Source organism: Lontra canadensis, unplaced genomic scaffold (genome assembly GCF_010015895.1).
Source record: "Lontra canadensis isolate GAN:19392208 unplaced genomic scaffold, GSC_riverotter_1.0 scaffold36, whole genome shotgun sequence".
Taxonomy (NCBI): Eukaryota; Metazoa; Chordata; class Mammalia; order Carnivora; family Mustelidae; genus Lontra; species Lontra canadensis.
Window position 1 is genome coordinate 4,082,539 of NW_022631030.1, and position 16,358 is coordinate 4,098,896.

Below are 16,358 nucleotides of genomic sequence, written 5' to 3' on the forward strand. Positions count from 1 at the left end.
GGAGCTCAAGGGCCAAAACCGGGGGAAACTGATGGGGGAATGGTGCAGACAGTCTGACAGCTTCACAATCCCTTGAGAAGGATGGCGTCTGCACCCCAATGCCCACCCATCCCCTGTAAGCACACCACCATCGTCTAGTCTAATCCAGGGACCTGTCCCCACTGAGCGACTTCAGTTCTCCTGCCCTCACTGTGTTCAAGTCGGCCCTTCGCCGCCAACTCCCCAGACCGGGGTCCACACTGCGCCCGCTCTGGCCCCGCGTCGCCGGCACTGCTGCCCCTTTCGCCGTGCTCGCCCCCCACCGGCTGCGAGGCGGCGTGGGCCCTTTAAGAACAGCCGGACCGGCGAGCAGTAGCTGGGAGGAGAGCGCAGTCGCCCGGCGGGCTCGGGAGGACGCGGCGCCCGGCACCGGGCTCTGGGAACCCGCTGTGCGCAGCCGAGTTGGGGCGCGCCCCCATCGCCCCTCCCCAGCGTTGTCATCTCTCCGCGGACCTGAGGCCCGGGCCCTCCCCGGTCGCCCGCCCCGCCCCGGCCCCGCCCCGGCCCGCGCCGCCGGGACCGGGAGCCGGGCGGTGGGTGCCGCAGCCGGAGGCAGGTGAGGAGGGCCCGGAGTCTCCATCCCCGGCCCGCGGCAGCGCCAAGCTTCTCGGTCCGCACTGGTCCGGGGGCGCGTCAAGGTGACTAGGCATGCGGGAGATAGGGAGGGGGAAACCCGTCCCCGGGGACTAGTTGGAGGCGGCGGCGGGGGGCGGTGGTCTCGAGTCCCGGTGGTGCGCCCGCCTTTGGGGAGAGTCCGGGACGCGCGGGCGCAGGGGAGCGGGCGGGAGGGGCCCGCCAGGAGACGCGCCCGGGGATGGGGAGGGGGATGCAGCGGGAGGCCCAGAGCCTCCTCTTCCTCCGCCTTCTCCCCTGTCTGCCCTGCGCGCACCCGCGTACTCTGACCTCCTAGCGGGCAGCCGCGGCCGGCCGCCCCTGCCCTCCTCCCCGCCCCCCAACCCTTCAGTCCCCAGGGGCTGCTGGCCTGCGGGGTAAGGAGATTAGAGCCGCCACGGGGAGGGGGGAGCGGGTGAGGGCTTCTAGGGGCTGGGCTGGGGCCAGGCTGGGGCCAGACTGGAGCTGGGGCTGCCTGGACCGAGGAGAGGTCGAGACTGAGCGTAGCTACGACGGGAGTGGGGGGCAGGAGTGGGCAGATGCTCTGGCGGTGGGAAGTGGGGTGCTCCCAGTAGCGGGTCTGCCCTGAGAAGGAGGCGGGCAGTGGGGGTGGGGAGCATTAGAAAACAAGGAGGCTTTGAGCCGGGGCTTGGGGGTCTGCCCCGAACTGAGCAGGCCCTCTCCCTGCAGGCCGGCAGCGTGATGGCGGAGAAGGCGCTGGAGGCCGTCGGCTGTGGACTAGGACCCGGGGCCGTGGCCATGGCCGTGGCGCTGGAGGACGGGGCGGAGCCCCCAATGCTGACCACACACCTGAAGAAGGTGGAGAATCACATCACCGAAGCCCAACGCTTCTCCCACCTACCCAAGCGCTCAGCGGTGGACATCGAATTCGTGGAGCTGTCCTATTCCGTGCGAGAAGGGCCCTGCTGGCGCAAACGGGGTAAGGGAGCAGCCTGGTGGGGAGTTGTGGAGCCCCAGGAGTTGTCTCTTAGAGAGCTGGAGGTCTGGGTGTCCCCTGTTGCCCGAGTTCTGCCCCAGGAGGCTCTGTGTGGCTGAAATCTCAGCCCACCGTGAGCTATGCACACAGCTGACCCGCCAGGTCTGTGCTACACCACCACTCCTCCCTGCCTCCCCTCTCCCCTGCACCTGTGAGCTCTGAGGTGGGACACTAGGTTCAGCTTCGATTGAAGTTTTCCTCCTCCAAGATGACACTACAACCTCTGGTCCCTAAGTGGTCCTGGAGGAGTTTCTTTTATTTTAGGTAGAATGCCTGCCTTTGAGGCCTGGAATGAGAAAGTCCTGGGCTGTGTTTCGGCCTTCCTCAGGGCTTAGCAGTATCCTTGTACCTATAGACACTGCTAATTTTATTTTATTGTATTTTTATTTTTTTAAGATTTTATTTATTTATTTGACACAGAGAGAGAGAGAGCAAGAGAGCGACTACAAGCAGAGAGAGTGGAAGAGGGAGAAGCAGGCCTCCCATTGAGCAGGGAGCCCGATGTGGGGCTCGATCCCAGGACCCCGGGACCATGACCCGAGCCAAAGGCAGATGCCCAACAAATGAGCCACCCAGGCACCCCGACATTGCTAATTTTAAAAGATGTTCTCGTTCCTGTCATCTTACTTCATTCTTACTGAAGTCCTCCGAGGCAGGGAGGGTGAAGGTTTAGCAGGCTGGGTGACATCCCCATGGTACGAGTAAGGAAACTGAGGTCCAGGAAACTTGAGTCACCTGACAGGGCCACACAGCAAATTAGTGGCAGAGCTGGGACCAGAAGCCAGGTTTGCCAGCTCTCTGTGGATTGTTCTTTCCTTCGTAACGTCCCTGGTGCTGCATTCCTATCTCCTCCTCTTTTCTCTCATCAGCGCAGGTGGGTAAGGTCTGGGCTCTTGGAACTTTCTGAGGTCCTTGGAACCTTCACCAGACCCTGGAGTCCTTGCCTCCTCCTGCCCTGGGCAGCTTGAGCTGGGAATAGAGAAGCTGAGGGGTTTTTTGATTTTGCTTTTTGTTTTTCCCAGAGCTGGGTGTGGGTCAGGGGTGGAGCTGGGGCATTGTTCTCTGAGATTTAAGAAATAAGTTTGGGGTGCTTCTGAGCAGGGCTGAGAAGGAGCTGTCTCTGCATTCCCCACCCTCGCTCTGCTCTCTCAAGAGTGCCCAAAAGGTCACAGGGCCTGAGCCAATGGCAACTGAGGCCTCTGGGCCCCCTGCTGGGGGCCCTGTCCCAGAGCAGCCTCTGGACCCTGAGATCAGCTCTGGGCAAATGAAGAGGTGGCCATATTTCTTTTCTTTTCTTTTCTTTTTTTTTTAAGATTTTATTTATTTATTTGACAGAGATCACAAGTAGGCAGAGAGGCAGGCAGAGAGAGAGGAGGAAGCAGGCTCCCCGCGGAGCAGAGAGCCCCATGTGGGGCTTGATCTCAGGACCCTGAGATCATGACCTGAGCCGAAGGCAGAGGCTCAACACACTGAGCCACCCAGGAGCCCGAGGAGATAAGTTTTAAGGAGCTAAGAAAGAAATGTAGCTAGAGGGACTGGTTGCTTCAACCCACCAGCCAGATTGGCGTCCCTGACTGGGTGCTTCCCTCCTTCTACCTTGCCAGCCCCCTGCTCTCTACTGTCCATTTTGCTATCTCTTCTGTCCCTTGCCCCTTTCCTAGCCCACTGTCCTTCTCTCTTTGACTTGTCTTTTCACTGGAGTCCCTCTCCCCTTGCCTGAAGGACGGAAAGCCTTTAGAGGTAGGCAGAGAGGAAGAGCGAGGGATTTGGAGAGAGGGTGGTGTCTGCCTTGCCCAGGTAGGGACTTGCCACCGGTCTCCCCTAATTATATATGATGTTTCTTGTTTTTCAAAACACTTTCCCATTAGTTACTATTAAACGTCTCACTCAATAGTCACAATAACCCTATTATGCCTTGGGAGGAGATCTTACTGTCCTTATTTTATAGATGAGGAAATGGAGATCCTCAAAGATTAGGTGACTTGACAAAATTGCAAGAGTTACTGACAGAGACGGAACCAGAACTCTGGTGTGTTTTTACCTGGAAGGGCTGACAGGTCCTTCCCGTGTCGAGCAGCTGGGGACCAGCAGGTGTTCGAAGACTGGGTTCCTAGCCGCTTGTCCACTGGATGACGTTGGGCCTCTCTTGGACTCACTTTCTTCATCTGTAAACAGGGATGATAAGAATCATCCCCGCACAAGCGTGTTGTGAAGCTTAGCTGAGACGTTATCTGTGAAAATGCTTGGTGAGAGGCAAGTATAAGATGGTATATGTATTAGGCATCAGTGTTCAATCTGATGCTTGGCTCGGATTAAATGAGGGGAAGGTTCCTCGTCGCCTGTTTCCTCTCCTGCCAAAGAAATCACTTCCTGTCAGTGGCTCTGAAAGGTGTTTGCTGGAGTGAACAACCACACGTCTCTCTGATTGGTGGTGATAATCCCTGAGGCAGAGGGATGGATCCTATGACTTCCCCTCTCCCAGGGAAGAATTTGCTGTGTGACCTTGGGTGAGTCACTGGATGTCCCTGGGCCCCAGCTGGCTCATCCGTGTTGCTATAGCAGCAATGGAAATAATGAGTTTGTAAACCCTAAAGCACCATCCGGGCCACCGGTGTGATGGGGACCCCATAGTGGACAGCAACTGAGTCTCCTGCTGAATGGATGTGTCCAGAGGGACAGCTGGGTGCTGCGGAGGGAGGGTGAAAGGTCCCATCCCTTCACTGTCTCTGCTAAGCAGGTAGAGGGGAGAGGACACTGAGCTCTGTGGGGGGCGGAGGACGATAGTGGCGAGCAAAATCTCCAATAGAGCTTGGTGTTCCTGCCTCCCTGAGGGAGATCTCTAAGCATAGTAGGCAAGGCTTGCCTGGTGGGCTCCCTTCTTCCTCTCCACCACCTTGTTTCCCCAGGCGACGCCATGTAGTCTCTGACCTCCGCTTCTAGATATGCTCTCATGTAGCAGAGCTCTCCCTCCCAAGGACTGGAGAGCCTTGACTTCCCTCTCCATTTTTGATTGCTGCTCATCCTTCAAGACTTTCCTCAAATGCCACTTCTTCCATGAAGCCATTCCTGATTTTTCCCTTGTCCCTCCACCTTCTTCAATTTCGTTTTCTTCATTCTCATTGTACATTATTTGTGCTTCTGTTTTAACCTTATTTTATCTCTCCTCAGATCCATAGATGTTTCCAATATTTTTTACCTAGACCATGACTTTCTTGAATGCAGGAAATGTGTCCTCTTCATTTTTTTGTCCAGTGTGTGGGACAGAGCTTGGAATGTAGTAGATATCAATAAGCGTTTGTCAAATAGAATTAATAATAAAATGTCACTTTTTAAATGTACTCTTTGTGCCAAGCACTGTGTCATATGCTTTGCATATATTATCTCATTGCATCTCTATAGCAACCCTATGAGATAGGTACTGTCATCCTCATTTTACAGATGAGGGACCTGGAGCTCAGAGAGGTTAAGCAACTTGCCTGAGGTCCCACAGCTGGTAAGTGTGGAGCCAGAATTTGAACCTAAATCCACCTGACTCCAAATCAGTGCTCTTAATGCCTATGCTGCCTCCCCCAGGGAGTGAATGAATCATGAGATTTTTACCGGGTCATATCGGGGGCTGTGGAGACAAGCCTCCTGGGCCAAGAGAGCACAAAGAAGAAGGCTTTTTCAGAATGAAACAAAAGTTCTGAGAATCCGTTCTCCTAGAACCCATGGTGAGCCTCTAGTACATGCCAGACAGTCTGCTGAGGTCACAAAGATGAGCAGGACATGGGTTCTAGCCCCAAGCAAGTTCACATACTAAGAGGCTGGGCGACAGGGGTGAGGGACGGGCACAGCAACTAGCAAGCATGCTGGTGTGCGCAGGGCTGTGCAAACACAGGCGACATTTAACCACTTTGCTCAGGCCTATGGTTGGCAAAGTCTTCCTGGAGGGAGTGAGAGTGACTACTGCATTTATAAAGGGGAAGCAGAGTCATCAGTAAACTTGATGCCCTCCCCATGCCCATCCACGAGGTGTGGCGGTCTTCTCCTGGCCTACAGGAGAGTGTTCTTGGCCTCTGGTGCTTTGATGTGGGTACCTGGCTCTTCTAGGGGAACAGGTGGAGACAGTGTGAATCTCAGTGCTGCTCGGAAGGTGTTTCTCCTTCGTCATCAAACGCCACTCCCCACCTGGGAGGGAATTGCCTCGTTCGCTAGGGCCATTCCTCAGAGTTTCTGTTGCCTCTGTTCACTGTAACCCTGATCACAAGCTCCTTCCTCCCTCGCCGCAGGTTATAAGACCCTCCTCAAGTGCCTGTCGGGTAAATTCTGCCGCCGGGAGCTGATTGGCATCATGGGCCCCTCCGGTGCCGGCAAGTCCACGTTCATGAACATCTTGGCAGGGTACAGGTGAGGACGAAGCCGGGGTGGAATGGGGGCAGGAGCCAGGAAGAAGGATCCCCGGGGAGCTCAGAAGGTATTCTGAGGTGGCCTTGAACCCCCCTCCCCATCTGTGACCAATGTGCCTGCAGGGAGTCTGGAATGAAGGGGCAGATCCTGGTCAATGGGAGGCTGCGGGAGCTGAGGACCTTCCGCAAGATGTCGTGTTACATCATGCAGGACGACATGCTGCTGCCTCACCTCACAGTGCTGGAAGCCATGATGGTGAGGGCTGGCGTCCCCGCTCCCTCTCCCAGCCCCTGCTTCCGCCTGCCTTCCCCATCCTCCTCGGTTGGTGGCTAAGGGGACAAGGCAGGGCCCTCCTCCCAGACGTACCTGACCTGCCTACTCTCTGGGCCTCAGGTCTCTGCTAACCTGAAGCTGAGTGAGAAGCAAGAGGTGAAGAAGGAACTGGTGAGTGGGGAAGAGAAAGGGGTGAGGACAGGACAGCTGCCCTTCCTGTGCTTCTAGAGTTCTAGAGCCTTGAGTTTGCCGGGGGCAGGGGGTGGGAGACTGGACCCCAGGCTGGGACATTGGAGGCCAAGTGGGCTTAAGGGAATGCTTCTTTAAATTGCGGTGGTGTGGGGGTGGGGAGGAGCAGAGATTCTGAAGCTGACCTGGGGTGGGTGGGGGCCCCGGGCCAGGTGACAGAGATCCTGACAGCACTGGGCCTGATGTCCTGCTCCCACACGAGGACAGCTCTGCTCTCCGGGGGGCAGAGGAAGCGCCTGGCCATCGCCCTGGAGCTGGTCAACAATCCGCCCGTCATGTTCTTTGATGAGCCCACCAGGTAGTTCTCCCCCTCCTCTCCCACCAGCATGCCGCCTCCCCTTGCCCGCGCCACCCCAGGGCAGGAGGGCTACATCTTCTCCACTGCCGGAGACCAGAGTTCATGCACAGCAGCCTCCCGGAGCCAAGATAAGGGCTTCTCCTCATTCGTTCCTGCCAATCCCGTTGCCGTAGCAGCCCCATCCTTCACGCAGGCAGAAATCCTATGTCCTCCTTGATGGATGCCTCCCTCTCCCTCTCTTCCCCACAGCCAATCCGTCATCAAGTCCTGCTGACTCTACCTCCTTCCTCTGTCTCTCAGATTCACCCCACCCCCATCCCGAGTGCCCGTGCTTAAGTTCTGGACCTCATCAGCTCTCGCCTGCAATTCTGCCATAGACTCCTACCCCCTCGTCTTCAGTCTCTCCCAGCCAGTCCTCCCTCTGAGCTGCAGCCAGGGAGAGCTCTCTAAGAGACAAGTCTGGCAATACTCACTACCCCACCCCCCCTTAAAAACACACACTGATTCCCATTTGCCCTCGGAACAGTCAGAAGACTTAGAGGTCTCGGCCTGAACCTACTTCCCCAAGCTCACATCTTGCTTCATGCTGGCTTGTATTTTATGCTCTAATAACACCGAATTGCTTATAATTCCCTGGGCCAGCCATGTGTTTCATGCCTCTAAGCTTTGCACATGTTGTGTCTTCTGTCTGGACTGCCCTTCGCCACCACGCCTGCCCTTCTGCCTTCAGCTGCCTCAGCTCCTTCCTCTTCCACACGTGCTCAGGAAACTTCTCTGACTAGCCCCAAGCCCCATGCCGCAGAGCTGAAGCCTCCCCCCACCCCCGCCCCATGTTTCTACAGCACGTTCCACATCATCTCGAGTGATCTCTGCGCTTCTCTCTCTCCCTCCAGACCAGAGTCTATGTCTTAGCCATCCATCATGGTCATCCCAGTGCTGGCCATTCAACAGGTTCTCACTCGATATTTGCTTGTTAAATGGAATGGTACTTGGGCTTCTTGGTACCTCCAAAGGCTGGCACCGTGTAGCATGGACAGGCTGTCAGGTAGCCAGAGGGACTCCCTTCCTGCCAGCTCCAGCCCCTTCGGAGCAGCTGCCCCACATCAAGCACTCCCTTCTCTTGGCACTGCCCACCTCACCCCTCCCCCCACCTCCTCTCTCTGGACAGTGGTCTGGACAGCGCGTCCTGTTTCCAAGTGGTGTCCCTCATGAAGTCCCTGGCCCAGGGGGGCCGCACAGTCATCTGCACCATCCACCAGCCCAGTGCCAAGCTCTTTGAGATGTTTGACAAGGTGAGTGGCTCTGGGCTTCCCAGGGCACTGGCCTATGGCGGGGAGAGGGAGGGGCACTGGTCCGCTGGTGGTGCTGTCCTCACCCCTCCCTTTCCACCTCAGCTCTACATCCTGAGCCAGGGTCAGTGCATCTTCAAAGGTGTGGTCACCAACCTGATCCCCTACCTGAAGGGGCTTGGCTTACACTGCCCCACCTACCACAACCCGGCTGACTTCAGTGAGTGGCAGGGCAGGGGGGCTGGGCTGCGGTGTGGGGCCAAATCGGGAGGATCGGCTCCCATGCCTAGGTCTCCTTGGGGAGGTCTCACTGTCCCCTACCTTCCCCACATACTCACGGAGGGGCTGGCTTGCCCTCGGGAACCAAGGAGTGATCTTAGCCACGCACTCCGCTCCGTGTCTCCCAGTCATCGAGGTGGCCTCTGGAGAGTATGGAGACCTGAACCCCATGCTGTTCAGGGCTGTGCAGAATGGGCTCTGTGCCATGGCCGAGAAGAAGAGCAGCCCTGAGAAGAACGAGGTCCCCACCCCGTGCCCCCCTTGTCCTCAGGTGAGTAGGGCTGGAGAGGGCAGAGAGGGAAAAGTGGGGGCGGGCAGGTGGGACCCTGGATGATGGCCCTGCTTAAGAGGCTGTCCCCCAGAGGCATCACAACCATTAGGGATTAGGAAGAACTCAGAACTTGGACTAGACCTACTGTGGACTGCAGTGTGACCTTGGGCACGTTGCTCAACCTCCGTTCATTTACGTGTTCAGCAAATTCTCACTAAGCATCTGTAGTGTGTTGTCCTCAGTGCCGGCACAGGGCCACCTGGTAAGCAGACCCAATGCTGCGTCTCTTGCCTCGTGGCTCATGGGTCTTGCTGTCATCTCCAGGCCGGAGGTGATGACGCTGAACTCCGGTGTTACTGGGAGAACTAACCAGATCATTACGTAAATCTCTGCACCGGGGCTGGTACAGTGGATATTGGTTTGGTGCCGGATCTCGTTCCTAAATAAGACACCATGACCCTGGAAAACGTCCCTGAACTGAAGGAGAGCTCGTGCAGCAAGCCAGTACAAACAGACAGTGGGCTTGTGCAGTGAAGGAACATAGGCGAGTTCCTGGTGTAGAGCCACCCGGAGAATGGGGAGATAACGCTCCCAAGTCCCACACTCCCCAGTGGCTCACGAGCAAGAGTTTTTCAGGCCATGACTTGGGGCAGAGGTCTTTTGAGAAGCTGATTGTCATTGACCAGAGACCCCTGAGGTCATGCCAGCAGGCGCTCGGTGCTATTTCATCCGGTCCCCAGAGGTCTTTTCCATCTCAAGAGTCTTACCTCCTGAAAAATACCCTTATTCTTTATGCTTGAGGTTTCATTTGGTCCATCTGGCGATCATGTCTTTCGGGTAGTGCTGATGGGCCCCCTGGAAGCTAGCGGGGTCGCGTTCCTACAGGTCCCTTGGTCTGTCCAGCTGCGCCCGGGGGCCCTGTGACCTCCAGTGTTCATTCTTTCATCTGAACTGACAAGCTGGATTCCAGCTTCAAAACCCAGGAGGGCCAGCTGTAGTTGTTGCCGCCATTATGATCATTGTTTAATACGATTGTGGCACAGGGGGCAGAAAGGCACTGTGGCCTTCGGGTAAATGTTTCTTGAGGGAGTGAAGACAAGAAGAGGAATGACTGGCCTATTCTTAGCCCCCACAGTGTCCTTGATGTCCTTGCGCTCTCCTCTCAAGTTTTTACTCGCTCCTTACGTCTCTCACCGAATCTCGCTCTAATGCATGACCCTGGGGCCAGCTTCCAGGCATGCACCTCAGTGGTGGAGAGTCTCCCATCAGCAGGAAGGGCCTGCAGGAGCCCTGGCCTGGGGAAGGGCTCGAGGGTTTTCCATTACCAAGCTGGGTGTGCAGTGGGTGGGCGGGGTAGGCTCGCCTGACCCAGTGTCCTCTCCCCAGGAAGTGGACCCCATTGAAAGTCACACCTTTGCCACCAGCACCCTCACACAGTTCTGCATCCTCTTCAAGAGGACCTTCTTGTCCATCCTCAGGGACACGGTGAGGCATCACGTTGTGGGAGAGGAGGCTGGTACAGGCCTGCCTGGCTTATGGGGGGCATAGGATCTCAGCAGCTGGGATGGGAAGGCCCCCCCACCCCCACCAGCCAGCCGTCTCCCAAGGCACCCATGGGTCTGTGTGTCTGTGAGGGCGGCTCTGAGTTCCTACCCCAGTTGGTCTGCCCATCCCTGGCCTGTGGCCCATCCCCTCTCCTCACCCAGGTCCTCACCCACCTGCGGTTTGTGTCCCACGTGGTCATCGGCGTGCTCATCGGTCTCCTTTACCTGCACATTGGTAACGATGCCAGCAAGGTCTTCAACAACACCGGCTGCCTCTTCTTCTCCATGCTCTTCCTCATGTTTGCTGCCCTTATGCCAACCGTGCTCACCTGTGAGCTGAGCCGCCCTGGGCAGGGGGTTGGGGGGTGGTACTGGGGGTCAGGGTCAGGGGCTCAGACAGCAGCGCCTCACCTTCCTGTGTCCTCAGTCCCCTTAGAGATGGCGGTCTTCATGAGGGAGCATCTCAACTACTGGTACAGCCTCAAAGCGTACTACCTGGCCAAGACCATGGCCGATGTGCCCTTTCAGGTAAGCCTCTTCCTCCCTCCCCTCTGGCTTCTCCCATCCTAGCTTGCTTGTCTCCTTCAACCTTGTCACCTGCCGTCCTCTTTTTTCCTTCCCCTCACTTAACAGATAGGTGGGGAGTACCTACCGTGTACCAGGCTCTGTGCCGGGCATGGAGATCAGGCAATGAATAAGACAGATGGGATCTTGACCTTGCGGAACTGATGTTCTCATGGGAACGACCAACGACAGGCAGTGATGAAAATAATAGCCCTATGAATACGTCTGTGGATCTTTTTTTTTTTTTAATTACTTATTTATTTATTTGACAGACAGAGGCCACATGTAGGCAGAGAGGCAGGCAGAGAGAGAGGGAAGCAGGCTCCCTGCCAAGCAGAGAGCCCATTGTGGGGCTCGATCCCAGGACCCTGAGATTATGACCCAAGCCACAAGCAGAGGCTTAACCCACTGAGCCACCCAGGTGCCCTTGGGTCTGTGGATCTTATCCGCAGCAGTGGAGGGCAGCTAGTGTGGGTGCTGAAGCCTTACCACCACTTGTTAGCCACAAGACACGGAGCAGCTGCCTGCCTCTCACTGCTTCCGCATCCCCATCTATCAAGAGGAAAGATGAGAGGGGCGCCTGGGTGGCTCAGTGGGTTAAGCCGCTGCCTTCGGCTCAGGTCATGATCTCAGGGTCCTGGGATCGAGTTCCGCATCGGGCTCTCTGCTCAGCAGGGGGCCTGCTTCCCTCTCTTTCTCTCTCTCTGCCTGCCTCTCTGTCTACTTGTGATCTCTCTCTGTCAAATAAATAAATAAAATCTTAAAAAAAAAAAAAGAAAAAGAGGAAAGATGAGAGTATCCAGCTTGGGATTGTTTGGGAGAAGTCAATGAGTTGATACACGTGAAGGACTTTGGCTAATGCTTGGGACGTGCAAAAGTGCCCGATAAGCGTTAGTTGGTTTGGGTTGGTTTTATTGCACTAGTCTCCCCTCCCCCCTAGCCCATACACGCTCTGAGACCACCAGTAATCTGTAGGGTAGCTGTGTGCAAATGAGAAAAAGCTGGGTGGGTGCCGCACCACGCTGCAGTGCATGACCTCGTGAGAAGAGCACAGCAGGACCTCGGTGTCTGGTGGCCTCTTGATTGGGCACCTAGTGCAGGGAACAGCCTCCATGATGGTCCGCGCTAGGCTTGGTCACCGGCCCCCTGGACTTGACCGCTCAGAGGGGGATGACACGTGCTCACATGCAGAGTTAATGAATCAGCAGTATAAAGAACCAGCTGGTCCAGTTCAGGAGCTCAGATATGGAGATGTCACCATGCCTGAACTGGTCAGAAGGGGTCCAGTGGAAATGGTGTCACTGAAGGAAACAAGGGGAGAGGCACCAGCCCGGGGGGTCAGCACACACCAAGCATGGGGGCGGCGGGACCAAGTGTGGACACTCTAGGAAGAGCTAGTGCTCCAGGGGTTCCCGCCCAGGTGGCGTGGGGGGTGGCGTGGAGGGTCTTGGCATCTGTGGCCCTGGGGCTGGCGCCCCTGCTCAGGCCCATGCCCACTCCCCAGGTGGTGTGCCCGGTGGTATATTGTAGCATCATCTACTGGATGACAGGCCAGCCGGCCGAAACCAGCCGCTTTCTGCTGTTCTCCGCCCTGGCTGCGGCCACCGCCTTGGTGGCCCAGTCTTTGGGGCTGCTGATTGGAGCTGCCTCCAATTCCCTCCAGGTGGGAGGGCTGGCCCTTGGGGATTGGGGAGGGGATGGGGTCTGGTGGGAGGAAGCAGAGGCTGACATCAGGAGTGGAAGGGATCTCTGGGAAACCGCAGGGCCACCCCTGTCCCGGTCACTCCTGTAATGGCCCGGTCCCCTTCCTTCTCCTCCAGGTGGCCACCTTTGTGGGCCCAGTTACCGCCATCCCTGTCCTCTTGTTCTCCGGTTTCTTTGTCAGCTTCAAGACCATCCCCACTTACCTGCAGTGGAGCTCCTACCTCTCCTATGTCAGGTCAGTGCCGCGGCCCGCACCGTCCATCCCTGCTCCTCCCTGCAGGAGCCCAGGCTCCAGGGAGGACAGAGTGGCTGCTGAGCCCCGGCAGTCTGCCCAGGGAACAGGGACCCTATGCTCTGTATCCAGCTCTGATGTCCCCGCGTGCACAGGTATGGCTTTGAGGGTGTGATTCTGACCATCTATGGCATGGATCGAGGCGATCTGACCTGCTTGGAGGAACACTGCCCTTTCCAGAACCCGCAGAGTATACTCCGAGCGCTGGATGTGGAGGATGCCAAGCTCTACCTGGACTTCCTGGTCTTGGGCATCTTCTTTCTGGCCTTGCGGCTGCTGGCATACCTTGTGCTCCGTTACCGGGTCAAGTCAGAGAGATAGAGCCTTGCACCGGCCTGCGCCCCAGCCCCCGCAGCGGAAGCCCCCAGCCCCAGCCCCTCTGGGACTGTTTTAACCTTGTAGACTTTGGCACGGGTTGCTGGTGCAGCCACGTTCTCCTCTCTCAGCTCCTCCCCGGGTTGGCTGCTGGACTGCGCTCCCAGCCGTGGCCATGGTCGGGGCCACGGGGGGCTCCAGCCCTCCCCACCATGTCCAGGAGTCTTCCCAGTTGATGCAGTTTATAGCTTCCTCCCTACTCTCTCCAACATCTGCATGCAAAGACCACTAGGAGGCTGCCACCCTCCTTCCCCCACCTCGTCCCCTGTCTCTGCTGTCTGCTTGGGAGCCCCAGGTTCTCCAGGCCCCCATTTACAACTGACCAAAGTGGCCCCCTCTGGGGGTTCCCACCACACAAGTGTTTGTAAACTGGGCTGATCTAAGGTTCGGGTTCCAGGGCTGGGCCCTGGTGGGGTCCCTTGGAAGTCCCATTTGGACATTGGAATGGAGCAGGGAAGGCTCTGGAAGTCTATTCCTCCTCCTCACCTTCTCCCCACCCCCAGACCTGGCTGATTTGTGCAATCTGCTGGGACAGAAGCTGGGTTTTCTGTCTGGGTCATTCCTCCCAATCCTGGGGATTGGAGAGGCCTGGGGGCCTGGGATGCCCTGTCCCCTTCCCTGTCCCCTTTGGTCGGGGGTAGGGTCTGGTGGCACTGCTGCAATAATGTCTGTGTTTCTCTCCCACCTGCCACTGGAACTGGAGAATGCACTTTATTCTGGGGCGTGAGCAGGAGAAGACCAAACCTCCTTCTTGCTTCTCCTGCCCAGTCCTGCGACACTCCCTCCCCTCCCCAGAGTTATAGGTACATACATGCGAACAGGCAATCTCAGCCGGACACACACACGCTGTCCCATATGGCTCCGAGGAGGAGTGAGGGTGGCATGGTGGTGGTGGCAGCGGTGGGTGCCATAGGAAGGGCAATGCCCATCTCCTCTGGGGATGCAGCATTGACTGCACGATGAGGCTTGTGCCGCCCAGGGTGTCCTGGGACCCGGGGTGTCTACCCCCCGAGTCTTCTTTCCCCTCCAAGTCAGGGATGGTACAGGACACTAGCTCCCTGGAGCTCAGCAGCCAACACAAGCACAAGCATGGGCAAAATTTGGCCTTGGCCACTGCCACCCTATGGCCCTTCTTTTGTGCATCAGGCTGGCATTCTCACTGCCCCGCCCCTTCCCCAGCCGCCTGCTGGTCATTCGAGCACCTGCCTGGGTCTGTGCACACCCTCCCTACCTTCCCATCGGCTCCCCAGGGCACCAGAGCGACAGACACAGAGCATGTCTGGCTTTTGTGGTAGGTCCAGACTCGTACCACTTCTGATCTCCCCTTCCCCCAGGGCTCTCCCACTGCTTTTTCTTGTGTACACACCACTCTTCCTTCTCTTACCCTGCCACAGATTCTCCCCACCGCCCAGAGGTGCCACTTGTATTTGTGGGACTTTGCCCATTATTAATAAAACCTATATTTATACAGTATGCAGTGCGTGAATGGGTCCGGCTGGGGATCCTGGCCCTGTGGTCTGTGGTGGGTCTTCAGAGCACTTGAGAGAAGTCTGTGAGCTTTAAAGAGTTTGTGGCAGGGGGTGGTAAGTTAGTTATATGTCAAGCAAGTGAGTGTACATCCTAGGAAATACTCGTGTTATACTTTATACGTTGCAAATGCTTCATGTTCATGATCTCAGTGGAGTCCCATACCCACTCTGCATTATCCCTCATGACCACCCATTTTCCAGATGAGAAAACTGACATGCGTTAAGTTACTTGCCTAAGGACACTTAGCTAATAGGGGTGAAAGCAGGCCTGGTAACCAGGTGTTCCTTCCTCCAGACTCCTCATTCTTGGCATTGGCCAATGGCGCTGATGAAAGTGGATCTGTAAGCTGCGTGGGTGCCCCGGGTATGTGGCATGGGTATGTTCTTTTTTTAAATTTTTAATTATTTTTAAGCATTTTCTTTCTTTTTTTTTTTTTTTATTTGACAGACAGAGATCCCAAGAAGGTAGAGAGGCAGGCAGAGAGAGAGGAGGAAGCAGGCTCCCTGGGATCATGGCTCCCTGGGATCTTGACCCGAGCTGAAGACAGAGACTTTAACCCACTGAGCCACCCAGATGCCCCATTTTCAAACATTTTTCATTTAAATTCAATTAATTAACATATAATGCATTATTGGTTTCAGAGTGTGATTCATCAGTCCCTTTTTTTTTTTTTTTTTTTTTCAAGATCTTATCTGTTTATTTGACACAGCCGGGGCAGCAGTAGAGGGAGAGGGAGAAGCAGGCTCCCCAGGCCCTGGGATCACAACCTGAGCCAAAGACCGATGCTTAACCAACTGAGCCCCCCAGATGCCCTTACCAGTCTTATATAACACCCAGGGCTCATTACATCACATGCCCTCCCTAATGGTCCATCACCCACTTATCCCATTCCTCCCATCTCCCTCCCCTCCAGCAACCCTCAGTTTGTTTCCTATGATTAAGAGTCTCTTATGATTTGTCTCCCTCTCTGGTTTGGTCTTTTTTCATTTTTTCCTCTCTTCCCTAATGGTCCTCTGTTTTGTTTCTTACATTCCATGTATCGGTGACATCATATGGTAATTGTCTTTCTCTGATTGACTTATTTCACTTAGCATAATACCTTCTAGTTCCATCCATGTCATTGTAAACGGCAAGATCTCATTCTTTTTTTTTTTTTTTTAAAGATTTTATTTATTTATTTGACAGACAGAAATCACAAGTAGGCAGAGAGGCAGGCGGGGGTGGGGTGCGGTCGGGAAGCTGGCTCCCCACCGAGCAGAGAGCCTGATGCGGGGCTCAATCCCAGGACACTGGGATCACGACCGGAGCAGAAGACAGAGGCTTTAACCCACTGAGCCACCCAGGCGCCCTGATCTCATTCTTTTTGATGACTGCAAAATAGTTCTATGAGTGTGTGTGTGTGTGTGTACACCACATCTTCTTTATCCATTTTTCTGTTGATGGACATCTGGGCTCTTTCCATAGTTTGGTTATTGTGGACATTGCTGCTATAAACATTGGGGTGCATGTGCCCCTTTGGGTCATTACCTTTTTATCTTTGGAATAAATACCCAGTAGTGCAATTGCTGGGTCATAGGGTAGCTCTATTTTCAACTTTTTTGAGGAAATTCCATACTATTTTCCAGAGTGGCTGCACCAGCTTGCATTCCCACC

The 16,358-nt window shown here is 55.8% G+C and overlaps 1 protein-coding gene across 2 annotated transcripts; it reads left to right on the top strand.

Annotated features, from left to right (window-relative positions):
* The first annotated feature begins 384 nt into the window (after positions 1 to 384).
* Positions 385 to 14,051, top strand: ABCG4 (ATP binding cassette subfamily G member 4). 2 transcript variants are annotated; one of them, XM_032868703.1, is made up of 15 exons: positions 385 to 677; positions 1,342 to 1,591; positions 5,920 to 6,037; positions 6,160 to 6,292; positions 6,431 to 6,481; positions 6,712 to 6,857; positions 8,026 to 8,149; positions 8,252 to 8,366; positions 8,554 to 8,696; positions 10,083 to 10,181; positions 10,403 to 10,571; positions 10,668 to 10,768; positions 12,309 to 12,467; positions 12,625 to 12,743; positions 12,896 to 14,051. In XM_032868703.1, exons 2-15 carry the CDS (start codon positions 1,354 to 1,356, stop codon positions 13,119 to 13,121), a joined length of 1,941 nt encoding a protein of 646 aa, XP_032724594.1. In that variant the 5' UTR covers positions 385 to 677; positions 1,342 to 1,353; the 3' UTR covers positions 13,122 to 14,051. The 2 variants fall into 2 exon arrangements, with proteins under 2 accessions (XP_032724594.1, XP_032724595.1); XM_032868704.1 differs by having other exon boundaries at positions 385 to 595.
* The last annotated feature ends 2,307 nt before the right edge of the window (positions 14,052 to 16,358 follow it).